Genomic DNA, 26,308 nt, shown 5'->3' on the forward strand with positions numbered 1-26,308 from the left:
GAGCTAGTTTGGGGCATTTGTTCGCTGTGTTCCCTTGCACAGCCTAGGCAGACCCAGGAGGTAATCCTTTTCCCTCTTTCTCCGCTGCCTTCAACAAAGACTTTTTACCGCCTGCAGCAAAACGAGACAGGGATTCGCTGGCTGTAAGGCCCATTAACAGTACAGTTGTGATTCACAAGGCTGCGTAGTGGCAGAACGTCAGAACGTGAATCAGGGATCTTGTCAGGAAAAACTAGGTCAAACTAAGATGACATAGGCTTACCTTTAATTCAGGTATATTCTAATTTTCTCAGCGCTTTGCTGAACTCATTGATGCCAGAAATTCTTACTTACAAACTCCATTCATTCTGAGATGCATCCTGCTCAAATTGTATTTGACTGTCTTTCCTGTTCTGTACTCTCATGTACCTAAGCTTTCTCATTCATTCACTGTCAACATCAACTGTTCCACTGAAAGTTCTTGTTTTCTCCTTTTTTCTTTACTATAAGAAAAACATCTAAATTCTTGTAGGAAAATTAAATAGAGGCACTGAGTTAGGGTATGCTTCTCAATCTGAAAGCTGTCTTGAACACTAACCTGACTTTCACTTGTGACCTTCCTTACACTTAATGCAGTTCCAACTTTCAAATAACTGTCTTAATTCTTGCATTTAATATACTGTATTGCTTTAACCTCTGTCATAACATTGCTGGGTTTTATGGTAAGGATGTGTATCTGTGTATAGTACAGTCTCTTTGACACAAGCTACATGTAAAGATCCCCTTAACTCAAGCATACTCTTTTCTGTATAAATTATTTCTTCTACTGACTTAAATGATTTTACTAGTGACTTCTCTTTTCCCATCCTGCTCCTCAAGGAGATAGCTCTGACTTGAAAAACATACCAAAAACAACAACAAACAAATCCTGAACCTGAGAGCTTGAACAATAGCCTAAATGGTAACAGGCTTTTTATCAGAAATGCATGCAATGTCTGGCATGTTTAACAGCCTCTGGATATAGATGTCCTAGATGTATAGTGGGGAGCTCCGCAGGCATCAGTAAAAGCTGAACATCACCTTTTGGCTTAGCTTCTTGCTACTCCGTGGCAAGTCTAGTAACTACCATGTAGCAGAGTCCTGTTGGATCTTAGGGCTGACTCTTAATCTGATTCCAGGTGCTCTAATGCTCTAAATGAAATGCTATAAGCTGCACCTGAGTGAATGAAACAGGTCTCTGAACCTATACAATTCAGCAGTGATTGCACAGGGCCACATGTGGTAAATGTGCACTGGAAGAAGCGGGTAGCTCTGTCGGGGAAGGAAGCTATGAATTTCGGGAGAAGAATGGGGATGGGGGAAGGGAAATCTCTTAATGTATGAGTTATTGCTTTGACTGCTCATTGAAGCTGCTAAAAATGCTTGAGGTGATTGGATTCCTGTTGCTTCTGAACTTGGCTGTTGGATGAATATCAACTTCTATTCTGTCTTTTGGGGGAATGCCCCTCCCTGCCCTATTAGGTGAGTCTGAGATGCACAGCTGGTGGGACCTGTGGATCCGTGTAAAGCTTTCCGCAGTGCACAGGGACCTTGACAGGAACATTAAAATGGATTAGAGAGCCCGAGGCTCTGGATTGCTTGAGCAAGGCAGTAACTGTCCTTAAAGCTCAGCTGTTTCCAGTCTGGAAGCCCCCATGGTTTAAGAGTTATTGGTTAAACATAATGTCTTGGCATATGGGCAGCATGAATTTCAGACTGCCTGGTCCTTTTCTTACCCTAGTGACTCTACCAATATTAGTGGGTTCAGGATGGATGAAGAAAAGTCAAAGGATTATTTACTGATTCTTCTCTAATAGGAGAAACAAAGTGCAGAAGAGTTATAACTATTACCAGCAAGATGATGCTGATACGCTTTGTCGGCATTTTGCCTAGGCTCTCGAGACTGCATAGCTTTCTAATTCTTAAGAACAGAAACTGCATTTAACAAAAAAAAGCAAGCCCTCTTGAAACTTTTGACAAGCTTTCACGTTTCCAACAAGCAGTGGGTAAATCTTTACCCTTTGCCCTGCTTGGAGAGGGATCAGATGGTACAGTTCCAAAATCTTCATGCAAAATAAGCTCATGCCACAGCTACACAAATATTAATATGATGGATTTTTTGGATGCTTCAGACCTCTTTGGCTGAAGGCAGCTTTGCTGGGGTTTGCTGTATTGATCATTGTTGATGTTCCTTGTTTAGGAGGCCTCAGACATCCTCTGGGCTCCTAAGATGTGACTTCTTACGGTGAGTGGCAGTAGCTTATGAGCTTGTTTTGCTGTTGGTATTGTCTGTAATCATGTGCTGCTGATGCCTCTGTATGCTTTTCTAAGGTGACAAGATAATTTTATATCTTCTTCCATTTTTTTCTTTCTTAATGGCATCTTATTTTTGTCTTGAAGGAAGTAGATAGTCAGTTCTTTTCTATGCTGAGTGCTTATGGGAGAAGAGAGGCTTGTGGCACATTGCATCAGTGAAGTGTGTTTTATTTTGTATCATTAGGGCAAAGGAACACGATTTTAAAACCCTGACAAATAAATCTGACTCTCATGCTGGAAGAATGTTGGTGTCTGAAGGGGGGCTCTGTGTCCTATGCGTGCTGTCCTGTGATATGATTTGCATTTTGATACTTAGCTGGCTATTGCTGCCAACCCATCATCAGCTATGAAATCATCTCCTGGAGGTTTGACAGCAAAAGCAAAAAGAGTGCTAACATTTCCCAGAGATGCTCTTTTGTTCTCTCTGGTTCTGGAGACCTCCCTCCCGAGCATCCTGCTGCACTGGAGTTGGTGACTAGCCTATTTTCACGTTTTGGTTTGGACTGGGAGCACCCTTCTGAGGTGAATCTCTTGCATTTGCCCACTAACCACACTCGAGTTCACACTGCAGGGTAGTTTCAGGACACATGAATTGGATTCATTTTGGCTGGAAGAGGTGCACCAGGAGCAAGCTTCATGTGCTATGACTGGTACTGGATGTGTCCACAAAACCCCTTTAGAGCTGATCTGGAGTAAAACCTCCAAAATGTGTACAGTGTGGGTGCTGATTGCTCAGCACCAACTCTTTAGCGCTAAAGATTTGTTTTTGTTGGGCTGCGCTCCATCTTGTTGTAGACATAGCCATGGATAGTTGTTCTGTTTGCACATCTATTCACGTGCCTGTCATGGGAGATTTCAGCCTTTCAGGAATGCAGTCAAGCATTGCAGTCAGGAGTGCAATCTGTATTGTGGGAAGACTGACATTGTCTGGGTCACGAAAAAATACTGTATGTTATGTCTTTCTCCCCCTCCCCAAGCTTCAAAAGTGGAAGGACTGATCCTGAAAGTTGAGCAGTTGAAGGACAGTTGAGTGCCGGGTACATGATCTCAAATTACAGGCTGGTTTGTGTTGCCATGGCAGCGTTTCCTTTCGCTGGGCTGCTCCTGAGCTGTGAGTAATGTGAGCCCCGGCTGCCTTCCCACCGCTTGGGAGAAGTGGGAGCGAGCGTGTCCTCCGGTGTCTGCAGGGGGGAGAGGACTTCTCCTTCCTCTGCCCTTGTTGACAGTGGATTGAAAAAGCTGTGTTTTGACACACTCGTGGTGACACAATTTAATCAGACGAAGAGTGCTGAAGGGAAACTACCCTGAGATGTCCTTTAAAGCAGCATTGCAGGCTACAAGAGGAACTTCTCGTGCAGTGGAAACAGGATGTATGTACGTCAAATCTCTGCTCCGCTAAAATATACATCACCCTTTTTGTTTGGACTTACCGTGATGCTGTTATATAGAAGTTGTTTGTCAGGCTTTTCTTGTGATGACAGACTTCTGAGCCGAAATACCTTATTGTAGGTGCAGTTGAGCTCGTGTCTGTAGGGGTTCAGACAAGTAAGATCGCAGTGCTTCTGCGGGACTGACGCTGGTGAAAAGCAAGGGGAGCCGGAGCCCAGTCCCTGGGACGCCTGCCTGCATCCCGGGATGCCTGTCGTGGCCCTGGTGCCCTTCTGAAACCTGGAGGTGTGACTGGGGCAGCGATCCGCCATGCCTTTAGATAACGCTTTTTGCCTCTTAAGCAATGTCATGTAGGCTTGGGTCAGGGAGAGAGGGGATTACCATGGGGATTTTTTTTTTTTTTTTGAGGGAGCAGTGTCTGGTGTACAGCAGCCTCAGCTGGGGAGGACAGGGAATGAAAAGCAGTTTGGACTTGGAAGCCTAAAGATAGCGTCTCTGCTCTTTGCTAGACTGTTTTTCAGTTGTGAGTTTGGGGTTCCTGTTTTTTTTGTTTTTCGTTTGTTTGTTTGTTTGCTTGTTTGTTTTTTAATGAGTACTAATGGCAAAACGTGCGAGGAGGCAGGAGCTGCAGCCCTGTCAAGCATGATTTCCGTCAGTTTAGCCTTCCACCCTTCGCGTAGCTGTGGCTCTGACACTGGCTCCTCTGGAGGTCAGAGAGGGACAGAGTCTGAATATCTTAACAGATCTCCCTTTCTTTTTCCTGGTAGGCCGTGTGGGGTTTTCGCTTTTTTTCTTTTTCTTCCCTCTTTCCTTTTTTCTCTCTTTTTCTTTTTTCCCTTTTTCCCCCCTCCCTTTTTCCTTCCTTTTTTCTTTATCTTTTGTTTTTGGCAAGAGACAGGTAAGCAATCTGTATGACTGTGGCAACATCCAGGCAAAGAGTGGGTCTGATCTATAAACCTGTAGGAACAGGAGAGATAGAGGTGCCAGTTATCTGATAACCCTTTAGTCCATATAAGATCGTTCCCCACAGTACTTCAGTGCTCGGCCTAGCTCGGCTTCCCAAGTGGAAGCGAAGGGTGGGAGGTGTGGGAGAGCCGCCCCGGCCCCTGCCCGGGGCTGGGGCTGCCTGGCGGCCCCCCGCAGCGGTACAGCGGGCGCCTGAACCGCTCCTGCCGGCCAAATGCCTCTTCCTCAGTTGTTTCGTGGAGCTTTTTGCTGCCCGACCGCAGGAAGGGGCGGCCGAGGGGCTCAGGCTTGGGGAGAGCAAGGTGCCGCTCGGTGCTGCTGGAGCCGGGTATCGGCCCGACCCGCGTGGGCAGCGGCGCTCGCGGCCGGCCCTGCGCGCCTCTGCCGTCTCGGGCTGGCCATGCCGTTCCCGCTCCGCTGGGAGCGGTGGATTAAGGAAGGAAAAATTCTGTGGGTGCAGCCGGTGGCTGTGGGAAATAACCCTGCGGTGTCCCTGTGGGAGGCTGGGGTCAGTGGGGGAGGAGAAGGGGGCGGCCAAGGTTTCGGGGGCTGCTCGTGAGGGGTTTCCCTCCTTCCCGTGCAGTGGCGTGGGAGGAAGGAGGAAGGACTAGAAGGCTGACTTCGCAACTTTATTTTGAGCACAGCAGGCTTGCGGGAGGAAAAAGAGAAAGGTTTAGGGTATGAAGGAGAGCATGTGGGCAGATACGCTATTCTTCGTTGCCGACGCTAATCTTAGCCAGGCCCCTGCCTTCCCCGTTGAGACTATGACTGATGTGTACCACAGGGTGTGAACGTATCGTGGGTAGGCACTGCGTGGTGGTTCATTTACTGTGAGCGAGCGAGCAAGCGTCTCGCCTCGTCTTAACCCGTTACGTAGGAGGTAGGTGGATGTGCTCCAGGGTGCGGAATTAGGGGCAGTAACTTTGGGAGTGCCCCTGATTATTTTGGAGTAATAAGAAAACCCCACTAAAATAGAGTAAAAAACATAAAACAGAGTAAGCAAAACTGCCTCTAGAATTGGTTTAGTTTAATTTTGTGTCTTTCTGCAAAATGGACCAGCAGCACTTGCACCATTACTTGCATGCGCAGATAAAGAGGAGCAGCTGGGTGTGGCGGCTTCTCCAGCTGCGGCACAAACCTACGCCTGTCTGCGACATGTCCCTGTGGAGGGGATTGCTTCTCCCAGGCCATCTTTTTGTATATACGAAGAGGTATGGCACAGAGACTGGCCTTCTCTTCAGAAGGGATTAAGCTACTGCCCAGTAGCAGTAAGTGTAGGTTAAGCTGTGAATTTTCAGGTAGAAGAGGAAAACCTCCTTGATCAAAGAGAACTGAACAATATTTTATCAGTTCCCCCTCCCCCTCCCCTTAAAAAAAAAAAAAAAAAAAAAAGAGAGAGAGAGAGCGAGAGAGAGGGTAAAAGGACCATGGGAGGCATCTTGTTTCCAACCCAAGTTGCCAAAATGCAACTCTGAAAAATGCTGGAGACTGGAAATTACTGTCATTCTGAAACAGTCCAACACTTAAACTGCAAGAATTTTTCCATAATTTTCTTTATCCAGCTAAATAAAATATTGCAAGTCAAATGTGAGAGGGATGCAAAAAAGATGATAATCGTAACAGAGAAAGTCTCAGAACAATTTATTTTCTCTGTCAGTTCATTTTAAGGTCCAGAGTCAATACAGTCTGATGGTTGCTCATTTGGGGAGACATTAAATAAACATTGCATCTGCATTTCAACAAGTATATCAGCAGCAGGTGAGAAGTTACCCCACCATTGATGTGAAATAGTAACCTCCAAAGGCAGTTTAAGATTCTGATCAGCCAGGCTTTGTCTTTGCTAGGAGAAATGGCAGAGTTTAATTTGTCTTTAATAACACGGGCTACCAAGGCCTGACCCATACACAATCTTCTTTGTTCCGTACGGCAGCACAGTAAACTCACTGCTGTGGTTAGACTGCTTCCACTAACCTGGCTAGTTTGTTTTAAAGCTAGATGTACCAATGTTTTGTTGGATTTTCAACTTCAGCTGTGCACAGCTTCACAGCTTTTTCCTGACGTACAGCACTAACTAGAAATCTGTGTATACCACTAACTAGAAATCTGTGTTGGCTTTCCACTTTGTATTTTTGTTAATTAGTGGATCTGAGTGCAATAGTGTATTTACTCATGAGTAGCTCCACAGGCACTGGATCGTCACTTTTGCTGAATATCTACTTTTAGTGCCAATAATGGTGCATGGAAGTCTGCCTCTAACTGAAGTGTGGTTTTACACAACACCTAATCCAATGTAGCTACCAAAAGAAGTCACTGTATTTATTATCTCTTGCATTGGACTGATTGATTGTATGGCTTCAGGGTGTGCTGGTGCAGCTCACTGTTGCAATACCCGCCAAAATTTTTTGTATTGGTTTTCTGTCAGGTCAGCAAGCTGATGGACATACGTGGCTGGGAAAATGAAAGCAGGCAACTAGCACCTCTCTGGCTGTGGCCCACAGTTAAATTGGGTTAGGTGTCAAGTGAAAGTGTTCCCCTAAAACAGTAGATAATATAGTGTAGAGTAGTGGTTTACTGGTAGGCTGAGTCCTCTCTGCTCTGTGAACCTGAAACTGCTCAAAGGAAAAAGCTAGAGGTGGGCAGGACCTTTTTTGGAGAGAGATGCAGGAAAGAGATCAGGGCATTAGTTCGTTGTTGAGATGATGGATGGAGCCGACTGACAATATACCCTCCGTTAGTATCTAACCACTTGAATCATCCTGTCAGCTACCACAGTGAAAGAAATCAGATATTTAATTAAAGGTAAGCTTATTGCCACATATCTTACAATTTTCAGGCTATGCTCCATTTTAGCATAAAAAAATTAGTATGAGAAAATTCCAAGTTAAAAAAACAAATAAATAACTCTGAGAGAGAGGGTGCTGCTCAGAGACTTCTGTATAAAGGCCAATGGCTACTACTAAAATTACCGAGCAGCATCCCTCTCTTTATTTCTCAACTGGAACTCTCCCTCATTTGATATTGCAAATTTTCACTTTTTTGTTAATAGCAAAATATTTCCTCTTCTCATGAGAAGTCCAGCGACTTAAATCAGACCTCAGACTTGTATACTTTGTGAGTTATTTTAAGTCTTGAATACATCATGGAATACCCATCCATAAAATTGTATTGCCCCTTGTTACTGGTTAGAGGAGGCCACTTGGCCTCTGCAGACTTGCAGGTGGTCCATGAAGTTTTGATCTTTGCTCTGAGACTTTTCCTCTGTATCTTGGTATAACTGCTTCTGTATCTTCTTTTATTATTTAGAAATATTTTGGTTCCACATAGTGTACCCTTCTTGTGAGACTAGCCCTCTGGTATTACCTTTTTTTTTTTATATATATCTTCTACTCTTGCTTAGCTTTAAAAAAAAAAAAAAACCTATAGAAGTATCTTGCCATTCAGATGTAGGGTTACTCCTTTCTTCTGCCACATGCATTATCGCTTCTGTAACATATGTTTCCCTAGAAAAACCCAACAGTGCTACTCATAGAGCTGTTAGGTGATCTAGCAGGTCAGTGACTTTAGGTTTGCTATGACATTTTCTATCTGATTTTCCTCTTCTGTATTGCAAGAAATAACTCGCTTGAAAAATAACTTTTTCTTTATATAGTAAATAGGTGAAGAAGCCCTTGAGATGAGCAGGAGATACTTTATCTTGCTCGACTTTCTGGCATGTCAAATTTAATGGTGCTAACATTGTTAGATGTGTCAAAAATGCATAAATTAGGTTTTCAGATTTTGAAAACATGGGAGTACAGTAATACAATCTGTAGCTGGGCATCAGACAAGTTGCTTTTACAGAATGTCATATCGTTAAAGTTAAGGGCGTACATGGCCATATCTAAGCTAAGGGAAAGGGATGTTAGTTCCTAGTAAGTTACTTTCATAGACCTGTTAATCAAAAGACTGCTTACCAATTCACTGGTGCCTGCACAGACGCTTGCTTGACCTTACAGATGTATCTACCAAGTGCTAAATAAGGTTTACAGCTTCCAGGGGACAAACTTGAATGACAGTGGGGCTTTAGCGTGAACATAGTATCCCAAGCTGTAGGACAGATGTTTCTGTACCATTTAAGAAAGGTCTTGGGACTACACGCTCAATTTGGGAGTGTCAGCTTTCCCTCTAGTTAATGGAGCTGCCTGAGGGTGACTTAGGTCACCTGTACAAAGAGCCTACCCTCACTATTAGCGGATGCCTACATTTGAAGTGAGAAAGAGGGAAAATTGCACTTTGCTGTGTCTTGGGAATATTCAATTAGAAATGACTGTAATAACTAGGTCCCTGGATTTTCTAATTTGCAGTGCTCCTTTCTTGTAGGTGAATGGAAAAGGTTCATTATGGTGCGTTGATCCAGAATACAAGCCTAATCTTGTACAAGCACTGAAAAAGCAACCTTTCCCCTCAGCACTTGCATTTTATACTCCACCAGCATCACCGCCAAGGTAAGTGAATTTTCTCTTACAAATACAACATCAGGTTATGTTAATCCACCTAACAGAGGAAATGCCCAAGTGGATGTTGACATATTCTTACTGCTCTCTGCCAGAGAGAAGTAGCTGAGTGGGACTTAGCTGAACTGGATAGGCAAGACAGAGAGACTGGACAGACAAGACAGGGAGAATTTAAATCTTGAAATTCCCAGGTAGTAGATCTGGGATTAGTATCCCAATCTTTTTTATAACTATGAGAGCGTTTAAGAAGGGAAAGGGGAGGGGGCACTGATTTCACAACCGTGGAGGGCAAGAGCAGGTTTTCTTCCTCTTTCTGAAGCAAGTAATGAGTAAGCTTTTATATTTTGTTTCAGCTTAATATTTTTTTTACCTTTTCTTGGCTTCTGGGGCTTGTTAATTTTCTGTACTTTTTTTTGGGGGGGGGGGCAGTGGGGTGGCTTTCTCTTACATATTCTCTCTTTTCCCTTCTACCTCTTTTTCCCTCCTCATTGTGTCTTGCCAGGGGTCCTGGCTGCAGGAAGCCCAGACAAGAGCATATAGTGTTAAGTCTTACACTGCCTTTGTTTAGGATCTTTGGGAACAGATGCTACTTTTCTCACTGAACTCTGAGAGGTGACTAGTGGGGTCAGGCACTGTGCTGGGCCCTAGTGAGTGCCATTTCTTTGGTGAGCTGGCAGTCCTGGTAATGGGAGTAAAATCCTGCTTCAAGCACAGTTCACCAGGACTAATCTAGGATATCTGGTGCTGTTAGCTTACAAGGAAATGTGTATATATATAATATGTGTGTGTGTGTGTGTGTGTATATGTATATGTGTGTGTGTGTGTACATATATATGTATATAGAGATAGATTAAAAAAAATGCTGTTTCAGTTACAATTAACTCTCATCTCCTTTCCTCTGTTCTGATGTGCTTAGAGAGACAAGCTGCAGAGAACAGGTATTTCTCTCTAAGACTGTTTAAAAAAAAAAAAAAAGTTTTGCATTTTACCGTGATGATGGGAAAACAGTCTTCATAATAGATGTACTCTGAAGTGGAGTACGTTAGCCTTCTGGAATCAGGGCTTCCTCAGCTGATACATTTTAAGATTAGCCAATAGATTTTGGAGTTTCAGGTAAACTTGATGCATTCTTATGTACAGGAAAAGGCACATCAGCTGAATAAGTAATAGAGATGGCACAGAGAGTAGAAGGATAGAAAGCAATAAGGAGAATATTGCAGTTGATGAGATCAGTAATCAGGTAGGCACATAGCCAGTTTATCTATTTTGGCAAAGACTTTGGGTGAGGTAAGAGATAATGAAGATGTGTATATATTGCTATATGCCTTATCTTACTGCAGGGAGCTTGCTTAACAAACAGAGGAGGAACTGGGATTACTGGAGCAGGATGTAAAACTGATAGTAAATACTTAGCAGAAATTTTTGTAAGAGTCCAATGGGACATTGAGCCTGGGATTTGACAGCCCACTGCAAGCCTTAGATACCTGGCAGTGAATAAAGGTTTGCATGGTCTTTCACAGTCGCACTTTGTGACCTACAAGTTATAAAGGTGGTCTCTGACCTTCTAGCCATTGTAGGCTGTAAATGGTCGTTCTTAGGTTTGAAAGAGCCAAGGCAGAATTGTCTTGTGTTCCAGTTTTCTGTTGGAATGGAAGCATTACTAAGATAACCGTGAAGCATTTAAGTATTAAGAAATAGTCAAATCTGAAAGTATGATATGGCTGGTAGCATTTTCAGGCTTTGTATTATGGGAACAAAGGTTTTTGAACCTACTGTAATTGGACGCTAGATAATAAAGGTTTTACAAGCATTAGTGTTCCTGCGTAAAGGCATGAACTTCTCTTCTGGTATAACTCGGGTGATGGTTTGGTCCGGAAAAGCTTTGCTCAGAAGATAGTGTGTATATGTTAATGTGATAAAACTTTAACCTTAGAATCACAGGATAACATAGACGGAAGGGGTCCCTGGAGGTTGTCTGTCCAACCAGATGAGCAGGGGGCACAAATCAGACTCAACATGGGGCAGCTTGTTCAGAGCCTTGTTGGGTTAAGTTTTGAATATTCCTCAAGGTCTTGAAGATAAGTCCAATGATATAAACATTAGAAGTATGATTAACCTAATTTGTATAAATAGTATATACTGAAATTAGGTGTAGAGAGAGAGGAGAGATTTAATGCTAAAGTACTTTCAAGATCAGGACTTCATTTTGAAACAGTGCTGGTTTTGGTAACTTTCTTTTTCACTGAGAGATTAGTCACACTTGCCAACAATTGCAGTTACAAGAAAATCCTGGTCCTAATGGAGCCACATGGCAAAATTCCCATGGAGTTCAATACATGAAGGATTTTGCGGTGCCTGTATTTGTAAAAACAATAAAATAATAACAGCATTTTAAGGCACTTCTAATGATTTTTTCCCCCCCTTTTAATAATAAAAATGCATTTCTAGGACTTTCACTCATATACAAAAGGACAGTTTCTCCCTTCCATCTTTAAAAATTCTTGGGTTAAGATTTAAATCCTGGCTAGAAGGAGAGTCCTGGTTTGCTGAATATATATGTTCCAGCAACAGTACAGCAAAGAAAGTGTTTAGTAGTAATTATTACTATATGTTTTGTTAGTGAAGGATATATTTATACTAGTCACTGGGGGAAGTATATAGACCCTCATTGTACGCCGTGCGTAAAAGCAAGACAGGTCAATTGACACTTGCTCTAGTGACTTAAGGTTCAAGTTGAGAGAAGGGGAAGAGCCAGAGGTACCGTTGGAGTGGGGCTGGAAAGGTCCTTCCAGATTAGTCTAAGGGTTGATACTAACTTTCTGCTTTGAGAAATATCTGAATGGAGATGAGGCCAGCCGGGAGCTGCGCCGGAGGGCTGCTGAGGGGCTGCCAAAGGAAACGGAGGGCTGCCCTAAGTCTCGTTCCCCAAAAAACCTTCATGGAGAAGGGCCCCCAAGGGGCTGCCTTGTCTGAGGCAGTGTTGAGAGAAAGAGAAAGCCCAGAGGTACAGCTGGAGGGAGGCTGGGAAGCCCTGTCCAAATTTTACTACAGGGTGATGCTGCAATTCAGCTGTGAGAGCCTGAATTTTTCTGTGGGAGGGCTTGAGTTCATAATGATTTTACAGTATGTTTGTGGGGAATATACCTATCATTCAGCAGCATTTTCAAATAAAATTTAAGATGTTATTCTGGTCAGAAGCTTTCCAAAACTGTCATCTGTCAACAGTTGAACAAAACCTTTTATTATGACAGATGGGAGATATTCCAAACCTGACAGGACGTGGTCCGGGGCAGCCTGCTCTAGGTGACGCTGCTGGAGCAGGGGTGGACCAGGTGCTCTCCAGAGGCCCCTTCCAACCTCAGCCATTTTGTGACTCTGTGATTGGTGTCACTGGTGCATTTTATTTTATATTATTCACAAGTATCTGTGAAACTTGTTAAACAAGTAGGTGCAAGGCCTTCTGTTCTCCTTGCACTACATCACCCCCACAAGCAAGCATGTGACAGGGAACTAGTTTTGCACATGTTTGTATTCAGCTATGCTGTGTCTTTTTCCCTTTGGTTATCACACTGGGAGGTGCTAAACATTGCTCTCCTTTTCCGTAGCTTTGGTTACAAGAGCCAGGCAGGCCGCAGGTCTGCGAGAGCTCCCTGCGTAACTCGGGCGATGCGTTTCGCTTTGCCCCGCTTCGATCCGTGCACCTCTCCTTGCCATTAGCACTCTGCACCGCGCTGAGCTTCGTAGCGGTTGTCAGTGGCAAGCTAAGGTTTGATAACATGATAGCAAATCAAAATAGTGAGAGTATTAAATGGACACCCCTCATGCACAGCTGGGCAGAGCAGAGGATTCCTGGATTGTAAAGATGTTCGCAGCAACAGCAGGAGGCCAATGACCAGTGAAAAATATTTTATTCAAGATTCATTTTAAAGAATGAAGATTTTAGTTTTAAAACAGTATTTTAAAAATTGAAGTAATTGCTTGGGTTTTAGGTTACTTTTATGTGTTCCTTGATGAATAATAATTTTTAAAACATATTAAGTACTTAGAAGCTTTATGATATTTGGGGTGATTTGTGGCTGTGCCTTATTTCAGAAAATAGAGCTGCCTAAGTATGATAAATATAAAAAGTAAACACACCATCATAGAAACCCCCCCATTAACCCTGTGGGGCTGCTGTTACATATCGGACTTGAAATGTCTGTTCATCATCTTTTTTAATTTTTCTAACTCTATTATAAAAGATATGTATTGCTATGTCTCATGCGATTTAAATAGTTATGTATTATTTCTGTTGTGCTTATTTCTAACAGTTTGCCAGTACATTAGAATGAAATGAATAATTAGTGCTGGATGTATAGCAAAAAACTATCGGAGAGCTTTAATTTGCACTTCATTCTGTCATACATTAAGTGGTGCTTTGCTAGACACAAAGCTGGCCTTGATAATGCAGAAAAGCAGACAGCATCACCAAAACAGCCCAGCTTCAGATAACTTTAAAATCACCTGCTTGTCAGCAGATACAAACTGACTCCTGTCTAGAACAAGTAGGGCTGCGTCTTCCCTTTTGATTTCCATTCATACTAGCGTTTTCTAGGTATTAGTTTCACTACTTGGCCACTGCACAAGTCTCCTGGCTGCTCTGAACAGGAGAAAAGCAGAATATTTGCTCCTTTGTTATTACCCTGGACTGAGTTGCCCAACACAGTAACTGGGTCCAGGATTTGTCTAAGCTTCCTTTTTTTTTGTTTGTTGGTTTGTTTTTTTGTTTTTTTTGTTGATCTCTCAGCACTGTTCTGAATAGCAACACACACACCTGATCCCTATTCTTTCTGTTGCTCCTGGGCACCAAACAGCTCTGTATAGGCTAACATTTTGTTCAAATCTAGGTTTTACTTACCAAAAAATACATATCTTTGTTTCAAATCTAGTTTTTAAGCAAGTACATAAAATTTGTAGAAGTTACTATCTCTTGCCAGCAAGACTTTTCCTCAGTGGGGATACTTTCCAAATGCTTGTAAATGCTTTCTAAGTGATTGATTGATAGGTCTACATAGCACAGTAAGTGATGTGCCAAGTCATCTACTGAAGGCAATAGAAATTGCGGTTCATTTGGCTTGTCCACTAAACTTCGGGGGGTTGGGTTTTTTGTTGTTTTGGGGTTTTGGGGGTTTTTTTTAGTCTTTATATGTTTAATATACTTTGCACAAATTATTTGGCTAATTTGGATTTGACTTTGACTTGTTGAATTTCTTTCCAGTAGGTCATCATCTCCTCACTACCTAACTTCAGTACTTAAGCAGAGTCATGGCCGATCTCTCAAAGGTAAACATTACTTGTCTTTCCTTCTGCTCTACCGTCTTTGCTAGGCAGCAGCATATTTTGAACTGTGGTTTATTTTGTACATGGACCTGTTCTGAAGAGTCTGCTAGATTCCAAAAAATTGATTAATAGATTGCATGCTCATTATATTGTGTGTTAACTTTAAATCCGTAAGGTGAGTCTCAAGATGTGAAAGGAGTTCTTGTTCTTCTGCCAGCAAGGTATTTAGCAGACACATCCCTCCTGAATATGACCTATTTTAAGACTGTGTGATTTAGCAGAAACACAGTTTGAAAGCTAGATATCTAATGCTAGGATGTGTCTGTAGTAGTTTGGGATTTTTGTTGGTTACCAAGAATGGAGAACTAAAGAAAGCAAATTCTAATGTATAAAACTTGTGAGATGTGGCCGTAAAAGTGCCTTAAAGTTGAGTGTTTGTAGGTATCTGAGAGAGCATGAGCGTATTTGCAAGGTAACATGAAACAATTCAGAATATCATTTCACAGGTGCATGATATTTTTCACTCATTGGCCAGAAATGTTTGGTACAAATTGTGCCTTTTGTCACCATTATGCCTGTAGAAGGATGCAAGCTAAGCAGGGGACAGCAACACAGCTACGCTTGTGCCTTTGTAGTACAGAAAAACCCTCAATTGCATGGCCACTGAGCAAGGGGATTTCTTAAATTCTGCACATTTGCAGGTGAAGTTCCCTGGTTGAAGCCCTAGTAGGAGCAGTTTCCTGCTGAAACCCAGTTTGAATTTTACAATCCATAATTCATCATATCTCACTGTGTAACTCACACCTGTAGCTAACCAGTATGTTTACTGAGGAGGTGGTGTACCTTGACATCTCTTCAGGTTTTTTGCTCTTTATTTTCAGGGAATCTTTGCTGAAGTGCAGCACTGCTGTCTTTCTGCCCCTTCTTGAGCCCACTGGGATCTACCTGCTCATGCAGGTTTTAATGAGTATTAGAATAACAAGGACTTCGACTTGGCAATAGTTCTGTCCTGTAGATTTCTACCTTGACTTTCCATGAGAAAGAATATAGCCAGCCAGATCTAGATAAAAATGGTGAACTTAAGATGGAAATCCATTTTTTCATTGACATTCAAATATGAATGGAAGCAGCATCCACTGTTGAACAGAAGATGGATATTTCATTTTTTCATATGGACTTTTAAAAGTTTTCCTCATTTAAAAACATTTTAGTGTGCCTTGGTGCCAGAAATGAGCTAGACAGCATGCTGGGATATTACAGTATTTCTTTAGAAGAAGCCTGTTGAGCACAAGTCTTGTAACTTGAGTAGTAGAGCTTAATCCACTGAAGACTTGTCCTTGACTAAAAAAGATATGCATCTGTAGAATACCTCTGCTAATAGTTCTCTACTGAAAAGTGAATTGTGCTTGATTTGTAAATGGGCTGACTTCAGGAAAGGGTGAACAAGTCTTAATTTGTCGTAGGGGAGTGCTGTTTAAGCTCTTTCAAAAGGATAAAACGCCACTGATGAAGTAGGACTTCAGCAGCATAATAGACACCCAGTTCTCCAATTTTGCTAGAGCGGTAGGCTGTTGAGGTGAGAAGGTTGTTTTTATTTTTCAGCCACAAACCAGAAACATTGGTTAGGCAGCAAAGCCAAGATTTTTAAAGACAGAACAGCTGCCTGTTCAGCAGATGATAATTATCACATATCCAGACAGAGGTTTTAGGGTTGTACCCTCATGGCAAGGAACCATCCTTTGCTGGCTATCTGCTGTGTAGCTGTTAGGTCTCTTCCGCACGCTTCCGCGAAGGACTGAAGGAGGAGTACGTTTGCTTGGGCAGACCCAGGATTCTAGGGGCTTACTATAAAATAAATCTCCCTGCTTTCAGTGACTTTGCCGGGGTGTCCTATGACAGTTTTGGGGATTACCAGCCTGATTTTAACTACTCCAATTTGCTACACTGAGTGTGCCAAAACAATAATGTGTATTTGTTCTAATTGAATTTCTGCATCTCAGGGAACCAGTTTGGCGTATCCCTTGCACTAGGGGTAAGCCATTAACCCTCCCAGGATCATGGAGGGCAGCTGTTGTTCAGTTGAAAGAATTCCTCGTAAAGCACTTTCTCAGCCATTCTGCTGCAGAAGCATAAATTTAGTTATTCTATCAATGAAAGCAATCGCAAATGAAGCCAAAATATATTAACTTTGACCCATAGTACTGCTAGTCTTTCAAGATGAAAGCAAGCACTACAAAACTCATTTCTTTAGAGTAGTAAGTTGCAGAAACACAGTTTGCAGGTAGTAATTCTGTGTTGCATTAATGTCTGTGATTGCTTGTCATTTAGCAAGGTGGTGTTTATATACCAACATCATATGTTAAAATAAAATGTCTGTGATAGCAAGTAAAGAATCAGAAGATTTCACTTTCTGATTACAATAGTGGAGCAAAGTAACTGTTCATGTTTTTATTTCTTTTTGCCAGTTGGATACATGTGTCTTGTAAATTCAGTGGCTCTGTTGCTGCCAAAAAAAAAAAAAAAGGATAAAACAGAATAAAAAAAAAAAATCTCATAAGTGCAGTGGGATACACCTTAAAGTATGCTGATGTTAAAATGACAGACTGTGAAACCAGTGGGGAATGTGCATATTTTATAACTTTTGCTGGAAACAGCAGCTCAGTCCCTTTTCCGTGTTGGTAGAGCATTCCCAAAGTGACATGTTCCTCTTCAGATTTCTCCTTGACTAGGGATAAAGTTAGCAAAAATTATGTAAGATGTGTATAGGAAGACCAAATTGACAATTCTGCGATACTCAGCCCCCCAAATCAGTAATATAGTTACAGTTAATGCTTATGATGTGCTGTTTCTAATGCCTTTTCTGGGGAAGGGAAAAGAAGAGCCATAAAAAATGTCACTGCTAACATTTTATTTCAGTAATTTCCATCTCGGCTCTGGTTCAGCAGGCTTGAAAGACCATTCTGCTTACTGCTTGTTCTTCCCAATGCATGGGCTTCCAGCCCCACTTTTTCGCTCACCTCTCTCGTATGTATTTTCACCCAGGAGATGGTCTTTTGCTCTGAGACACCAAGGCTCTTCCGAGAGCCCACAGTCTGTGTGCTCCTCTTTTGCCTGGGTAGTCCACCAATATGGAGAGAAGTGTAGCTTCTCTCTTAAGCATCCATTGATGAAGTGAGAGAAGGAAGACCTTAGATTTTCTGGGTTTAAAATGCATTTGAATGTCCTGAAATAAGTGAAGCACTGCTGTTCATCTAAATCTTTTTCAAATGCCTATTTATTATTCATATCTCCATACTTTCTAGATTGAGCAATTCTGTCTACTTTCCCCCTTTGTCTTCTCTGTTTTTACTATTTGACTTGTTAGTGAGAAAATATGGTGAAGAAAGCACTTTCTGTTGCAGTTAGAGAAGAGATGCATGCCAAATTAGTGCTGCATTTTACTGACACGTTTGTTCTTCAGACTTGCATATTCATAGAGTGAGGATATGAAGTTGATTGGGCACTTTGCTTTGCCGTATGCATAATCCTTTTCTTTAAACTGTTACAAATAAAGCCCAGTTGTTGATAAATATAATAATATCATCATCAGATACAAATCTAATTACTGTTGCTGATTCTTGGCTTCAGCTTTGGTGAGTGCAATGCAGGAAATCAGCTTTTATAAGGTTATCATGCTTAAGACACATGACTGTTCTGTAACCACCCATCTTGCTCATAAGATCTCACTCATATCTCTCTGTGTCTTAATTTTTGATTATATTAGAGTCATTCTTGAGTTTGGATTCTTGCATTTCTTTCTTTTTATTGCAGGCTAATATATGTAGATACATATTCTTCCTGTGTTCTAGGGACCTTATTTTGCCAGGATCTAACATTTTACCCAAGATCTAACATCTTGCTGCTTTTTCTTCACAGAATCTGATATTGATGCTGCTACTGCAATGATGCTGTTAAATACTTCCATTGAACAAGGGATGTTAGACTGTAAGCATAAGCCAATTTACTCTGGTGTTTCTCTACCCAGTAGCTAAGTGTTTTCTCTGAAGTTTCAGTAATGGAGTATGGTCTAGCTTGCAACTAGTAAGACCAGTCAAGAGCCATTCTGTTTTGTTTATTCTTTCTGCTAACATTACAGAGTTTTATAGAATCTCCTTCCCCCCCCCCCCCAGTTAATTTGGGGTTTTTTTTGCAAAGTTTTTTCCCCTGCCTTCTTTGTTAGATGCTCAGTCGTCTTGGCTGCTTCTCTGTTTCTCTATTTTTTTTTGTGATTAGCTGAAGACCATTGTCCTCTGTTGATGACAGTAAATGTGTATAAGATTTCACAACTCTTAAGTCATGAAACTCTTAAGTCGTAACTTTAAGCTTACCCTTTGCAGTCAGCCTGCCAAAGTATAGCATTTTAGCACATAATCTCATTGGAATATTTGCTTACTAACAGATTTTGTTTTTAATAGGTGAGAAACCTCAACCTCTGAAGACACCTAAGAAGAGGAGTTATGGCAGTGCATTTAATTCTCCCAGTTCCATAAATCTGCAAGAAAATGATTCTGCAGCCACCAATATTGATCCAAAGGAGGATCACAATTACAGTGCTAGCAGCATGGGTTCACAACGCTGTGCATCTAGATCCAGTGTGTCTTCCTTGTCCTCTGTTGATGAGGTGTATGAATTTATCTCCAAGAACAGCCATGCTGGAAGCGATGGCAGTGAAGGATTTCACAGTGAAGTGGATACAGACGTTGACTATGAAGATGATCCTCTTGGAGATAGTGGCTATGCATCACAACCTTGTGTAGATACCTCTGACAAAAGTCAGCCTAGCAACAAAGCACTCAAGGAGTTATGTCAAGAAATTGATGAGGAGTTGAAAGAAGCAGCAGGGTCTCTGCTGCACCTTGCTGGCGTCCGAACGTGTTTGGGTTCCTTAATAAGTACTGCAAAGACCCACAGTCACAAGCAAAGGAAAAAATAGTATGTCTGTCAGTGCTGAATATATACATATATTTTTTTTAAGTGTGGCAATACTCTTCTACTTTTACCCTTCACAAGGGAGATCAAAGCCATAAGAGGACTCATTTGCTTTTTTATTTTTTGGCGCTAATTATAATTTAGCCATTTATTTTTAAATCACTGCCTAAAAGAAAAAAAATTATTTAATCTTTTCAAATTAGAAGAGATGCATGACTTGTGAAAACCTGAAAGCATACTTCTTAATGATCACTTTTTTCTTTTTTTTCTTTTTAATAGTTGAATATTTCCACAGATATGTTCATTCAGATGCATGCTGTGGATCATATTTACCTCTCTGCCAGCCCTTTCTGCAGAGGTGAATTTTGCCCTGTCTAAGGGCTCTGACTTCCATGTAAAGGATTAAAAAGGAGGAGACAAAAAAAAAGAGGGGTGGGGGGAAACAGATGTCTACAGAGGTGCTTGCCTCAGCTGCCTCCTCCCACTCAGTTTTCTCTTCCACTCTTCTGATATATGTCCTGGGGAACTGCTTGTGAAGCAGCTCAGAGTGCCTGCAGTTTTCAGCCCATCTGACCATCTCGTACAGTGGGTGAAAAACAGTAGCGCTGTAAGGAGCTGCTTTTAGCAAGATGTTAAGTAGTCCCTGCAGAGAGGAAGGAAGGAACATAACCCTCCCTGGAAGAGTGGGTAAGGGGTAGCTGAGGTGTGCACCACCCTCAGCTTTCTTTTTTTTCCAAATCCACCTTATGCAGCCATCTCAAGACGAATTGTCTTGTGCGTATGTGTGTGTGTGGGGGGGGTGCACTTTCACACAGGTGCGCACACACACACCCCTTGGATGTAGCAAACACAGCGAAAGCTGCCAGTTAAAATGAGGACAACCTCAAATTTGTTATCCTCACTATTGAATATTCAGTAGCTGCATTAGCAAAAGTTCTGCTGCTCGTCCCAGTGCAACACCCCCACTTTTGCTCCCCTACAGAAGAGATTGATTCAGGAACAAAAACGCAAAAGTTCATGCTGTCCACAATGTGAATGAAGTGGAGGTTTTAGGTGGCTAGATTGAGAATGACTGTCTGATCCAGCAAAATAGAAAGAATATTTTCCTTTTTGAATTGGTGAACCCTGAATTGCTTTTTGGCATTTTTTTGCCCCCTGTCCCCAACACTCTGTGGTTATTGTGACATTGGCTGTCCGTACCTTTCGTTTCCCCGATCAGTGTGCCTTGTGCCGTGCGAGTCCTTTCAGCCTCCTGTGATATGCTGTGTACCTAATAAGCAAGGCTTTAGCTTTTGGGTGTACATTGTAACTCAGGAGGACCTTTCGGTTTTGAGAAGAAGTTCCTTCACAATTCATTTTTGCAATAAAAAAACCTCTTTAGAATGCCCAGACATCTTTTGGCCAAAAATGTTGCAAGGGTATGGTGATTTTCTTTTTTCTTTTATAAAAAGTGGTGATTGCTTACATCTTCCAGTAGATGATGGCTTTTTTTTTTTTAAAGGTTTTCCTTTTTTCAGCTGTTTAAGTTTTCTGTGCAAGAATGGGCATGCAGCTCTGTTGGAGTGGGTTTTAACAGTACTGTAAGTATAAGAATGCCTTAAGTATGTTTTGGAATTGTATACAATGATAAAAAGTCATCTTTCCTGTCTCTGAAAGGTAGCATGATGTGCCATAAACTTTCTAGCTAATACATTAAGCTATTGTTTCCAGCAGGTGTTGGGTAAACTGGTATAGAATTAGGAGCAAACAGAGCCAGGTAGGAAACCGATGTCCACTGTTTTGGTTGTGGAAAACAGTAATGGATTCAACCAAAAGTTAATCTTTTACTAATGGGGTATTTTTCTGGCTGTTTAGAGGCCCAGCTTTCATAGATCAGTGTTTTGTGTTTTTTTTTCTTATTTGTCAGTCTCTTCATGAATACTGCCATAAATTGTCTACTTTAATAATGAATACAACCATGCTGCTGAAGATCTGTTGCTCTGGGGGCCTGTTTCAGTACCTCTTGAAGACAGTGATGGTGCTCCTATTGATTTACTGGTTGTTGGATCAAGCCTGAGATATTTGAGGTTATTTTTTAATGTGTTTTGGAATTCAAAGCCAACTTTTTTTTTTTTAAAGTGCAAACCCTATAAAGTGTTCTTTTTTGATTATTTCAGTTTTAAGAATGATTTATTTTATTTCTTGAAAGAGAAGAAAGAAACTCAGATGCATTCCTGCTCTGTGTGAACACCAATTATGCTATACCCATAGCAGGAGAACGCTTGTACAGACATGTGCGTCTTCTGGATATCACAAGTGGTGCATTAGCTAATTAGATCTGATACTGGATGTGTTACTGGTGGACAGTAGGGGGAAACTCACTCTGTAAAAGAAAATTAAGTACAAATGCAGTGGTTTATAGGATTTTTGGATGTGGAGATATGAATGCTTGGTGGAACTGCTTTTTGCTAATGGTTTGCTGATAATATCTTGAAAGAATACAGCAAAGGGCAGATTTCGTATCAATGCAAAAATGATGGTTCAACTATATCGAAATTAGCGCTCTGGAATTTCGATCAGTGCCATGATTTCAGTTGCACGCTACTGAAGAGGGGGCTTGTGGGTCCTGATGAAATTGGCTGCAGCTCTTCTGTAACTTCCAGTGAAAGCTGGATCAAGATCCAAGTATTCTGGAAAATGCAATCATACTCCACTCCATAGTTTGGTTTGGGTTTTTTCATTGTTGTTGGGGTTTTGGGGTTTTTTTTTTGCCTTGGACAAACTTTGAGAAGGTTAATACGCTCTTTTGTTTGCTTGCCCATTTGCTAATAGAATCAATGTGGTATTTCTATTCTGAAAACATATTTACTAGGAGAGTGGCTGTGCTGCTGTTACCCCTGAAATTGGTGATAAAGACTTCAGCATTACTGAAGGGACAGGATCACGCCAGAGGCTAATAATGCATTTTAGTTATCGCATGCCAAGACAAAGCAATAAAATCCTACTAACAAGAAGTGAACGGTGAAAGTTGCCTCCGTCACTAAAGCACTCAGCTGGAGAGAAGTGACGTTTCGGGAGGGGAGAAATAAGGGCAGCCTCTTCCTGGGACACAAGGCAGTGCAGCGGGCAGGGGCAGTGTGCCTCGTCCTCTCCACGCTTTCCTGTCTTTCCTCTCTCTTTCACAAGGGAGAGGGCAGCTGATCTGTGCACTTTACATATTCCACCGCATCCCCATGCGTGTCCCCGCACATTTTGGCGTACAAAAGCTACCGGCTCAGTTGTGGAGCACCTCTCTTCCTAGTCAGAGAACAGCTGCCCTTCCTTTCGCCGACATATCTAGCATTGGGTTTGGGTTCGTTTGCCACCTGAGTTAAAGACCCTGGTGTATATAGTATAAATGGAATATAATTAAAAGTTATTTTAACATTTTTTTTAGTGACATATGTAAAATGTTCATGCCAATGGTCTGTTCAGATATATTTTAGTAGCAGTTAAAAGGCAAGGAAAGTATTAATGAAGCACATTCAATTCTTAAAAACAGTGGAGAAGTGTATGAGACTTACGTACAAGGGAGGCTGCTTTATTTAGGACAAATTCTGGTGTGAATACTGTACAAACCTGTATTGGTCTTTGGGAGTCCAATGCTAAGTTACAGCCTTAGTAAAAGTCACATCAAATGTTTTAAAAATCCAACTATAAAATGGAAGTTGTATGATTTGCAGCTTTTCATTAGGCTGAAAAGTGAAAGCTTTGGTTAAAACAAAGTACACTCATACATGTTATTAATGGTGTAGTCAAAATATTTATTGAAAAGAAAAGGTAGAATATTTTAAGTGTTGCACCTGCCATTATTTCTTAAAGCACATTCTTTACATCTAACTGCCAGTGCCATTATGAAGTCTGTTTTATAAATGTACATTTCTTCAAACTAAAAAGTGCATAATTAAAAGTATTATGTTACTGCCATATAGTGATATAAAACATTTTATAATTGCCAATTCATTGTAACTATTATTTATTTAAGTGAATTGTAAGAATGCTTTCTGATCAAACGAACCAGAGTTGTTTTTAAAATGTTCCCGTTAGCTTGTTTCTAATGTAGCATAAGCAATGTCCTTGGGTTTGTTTAGAATAATTTTGCCAGTAGGTGACCAATTCTAACCCTTTTTCCTCCAGTTTAGTCCTTTACCCATTTTAAAGACAATTTACAGAAGTTTAGTTTTTTGTATGCTAATCGCTGTTAATTAAAATGTTTATAAAGTTTATTTTTACCAAAGAGATGCAATTCATTATGACAAAATATTGCAGAATAAACTTTGTTTTATAACATTTGTGACTTTTCTGCCCATGTTTTTCATTCGGATTATCAAAGGGGCTTTTATAAAATAAACAGCATTACAAACAGAAAACACTGTGTTATCTCTTTATCTACAGATCTTGGTTCTGGTCTCAGATGCTACTCTGAGTCCCCCAGGTTCCCATTTAAATCTGTTCCACAAGACTGGGTTAGTTTTAAAAAAAAAAACAATAATAATTCATTGTAGGTCTCAGCTTGGTTAAGAAAATTGCATGCTCATTGTAATGATCTGTACAGTAACTGAACCCTATCGGTTCATAGCAAGATTTGCTTTCAGCCAAGTTAAATCCACAACTGGCCCATTGTTTTGAATAATAATGGAGGTGATATGGTGTCAACATCTTGATTCTCCACTTTCTCCTGTGTTGATAATATGGAAAATCTATTTCTGAAATGAAACCTAACCCCCACTGATACTTGAAGGGCATCTTATTAAGCCCCAGATTTTGCCCTATAACTGGAACTTTCAGAATGTTTTGAGATCTTTGAAATGTCTCACTTACTACTGCAGACCTTTTGCCTTACTGCAAGACATCTTACTTGCTTTGTTTTGCTTTTGTGCAAAACATTCGCTTAAAAATATACTTTGAATCTTTTTCTAATGAAATGTCTGTGATTATTTACAGTTCTGTATCATATCACTGCAGTTAAGTTGCTTGTATTGTACTCAAAGATCTGCAGAGTAGTGCAGAACAGGTAATTTAAGAATGTAGAATGTAGAGTTTAGGAAATAGTTCTTGTTTGGTGTTTTTTCATTACTTAGTTTTCTTTAGATATGATTTATGGGATCTGTTGGGTCTTTCTACATAAGGCTTGCTGGAAAGTGTGCAGGTGGCAACACACCCCTCTTCACCAGAAGGAATGAAATACTCCCCCATCCCGCTCTCCACTTGCCCCAGTCCACACTGAGATATTTTCCCTGGACGAAAGGTGAAAAATAGTTCACTAGCTCAGTATCTCCTGTAAAGCTTGAGGTTGCACCATGAGAAGAGCACTATGCAATTCTAGCCAGTCATGAAAGACTTGGGTATAAATGTCTTGTGAGCTGCATGTTGAATGTCCGATTCCATCCTGGAGTTCCACTGAGATACTACATCATAGGAGGGAAACAAAATTCGAGGTGATGCTTTCTTCTCTTAAAAGCAGGCACTGGTCTCTCTCTTCTACTATTATTTTTCCAACTAGTATCACTGAATAAATTCTCTGTATAGGATCTGATGGAAATATAACAGTTCTGTTGCAGTATTTGAAGTGATACACTAGATTTTAATTAAGACTTGCCTTCATCACCGTAGCAAATAATATTCAGAGTCTAAATCACAAATTACAGAATATCTATGTGCTACTAGTATCTTAGTGTTCATTTCAATATATTAATTGATAAGAGAACGATTGCTCTAATTAATTTGAACAAAACCACAGCTACATATCATATGTTAATGATATCTTTAAAATTGTTATTCACTATATTGTATAAGAGAACCTTAAATTCATTGTTAAATTCCCCTAGAGTGTTTTCTTCTGTTATGACTTCGCTAGGAATTACCCTCTGTATGGAGCCACAACTCTTGAAATAAAGCATTAACTGAAGCAATTACCCAGTTATACCAGCTGTATTTTAAGGACATTTGTCCAGGAAATGCTTGATAGATTAGACTTATTTTTTAAAATGGCTGTCTAAATTTGACACAGACTATGTTAATACTTTCTTAGATCTTGAGCATCCAAATACCTGTAGGTGTTATTAATTTGAGTAGTCTGAGTAAATATAGGCAACTGTGAACACCTGGCATGCTTAGCAGTAATCACATACGAGTATTAGTGTAAATCCAGCAATGTAATTGTGAACTTTCCCAACATATTTGAACATAGAAAGTCTCTTTTGTGTTTTTACCTGAGAGTCATTTTTATGCTTTAGACAACAAAGCAATATAATCTCTGCTTGATTTTTTTTTCAATGTCCCTCTTCAGATCAGTTGGTTTTCTTGTTCTCTCTAGTCTTTCAGAAAGGTCTCCTGAAAGCTACCTGCTCTTAAAAACGACTTAAAGCTAACATAAGATACCTATCTTGTGCCACTGTTAGCTTAAACAGCTCTTCATTAAACAATAGTGTTTATTTTTCTAACGCATCAGTACAAACGCAATCATTTCCCTCCTTAGGCTCTTGACTTATAAAACAAAGCAAGATTGTTTGGTGTCCATTTGGAAGACATGATCTTCATTCCTCTTAATCATCTTTCTAGTTCTGTACATCAATTCCAGCTCAAATTCAGCCTTCTGGCACGTGCATGTTAAAAACCATATACGCTCTTCTAGAGCGCCGGTGCTTTGAAAAGGGGCCTTAGGGCCTCCCTAACTTTGCAGAATCCTTCTTGCCTGGTATGTCCTACAGTTGTAATGGCCCTTATCACGGTTACGTACTGCTGACTAATTCTGTTATCAGTTGATATGCCCATGTCTCTGTGCTCTGCTGTCACTTCCAAAGGTTGAGGCCCCAGTCTGC

General features: G+C 40.9%; 1 protein-coding gene across 5 annotated transcripts in view; it reads left to right on the plus strand.

Annotated features, from left to right (window-relative positions):
• Positions 1-23,836, plus strand: part of FOXN2 (forkhead box N2) — a 45,824-nt gene extending 21,988 nt beyond the window's left edge. For all 5 annotated transcript variants that reach the window (XM_067292980.1, XM_067292981.1, XM_013949909.2 and 2 more), the window contains exons 3-6: positions 9,049-9,173; positions 14,440-14,504; positions 18,417-18,485; positions 18,956-23,836. In XM_067292980.1, coding sequence (XP_067149081.1) covers positions 9,049-9,173; positions 14,440-14,504; positions 18,417-18,485; positions 18,956-19,473 — 777 coding nt within the window. In that variant the 3' untranslated portion in view covers positions 19,474-23,836. The remainder of the gene's footprint in view (positions 1-9,048; positions 9,174-14,439; positions 14,505-18,416; positions 18,486-18,955) is intronic.
• Positions 23,837-26,308: the final 2,472 nt, after the last annotated feature.

The sequence above is a fragment of the Apteryx mantelli genome, chromosome 3 (assembly GCF_036417845.1).
Source record: "Apteryx mantelli isolate bAptMan1 chromosome 3, bAptMan1.hap1, whole genome shotgun sequence".
In the NCBI taxonomy this organism is placed as follows: Eukaryota; Metazoa; Chordata; class Aves; order Apterygiformes; family Apterygidae; genus Apteryx; species Apteryx mantelli.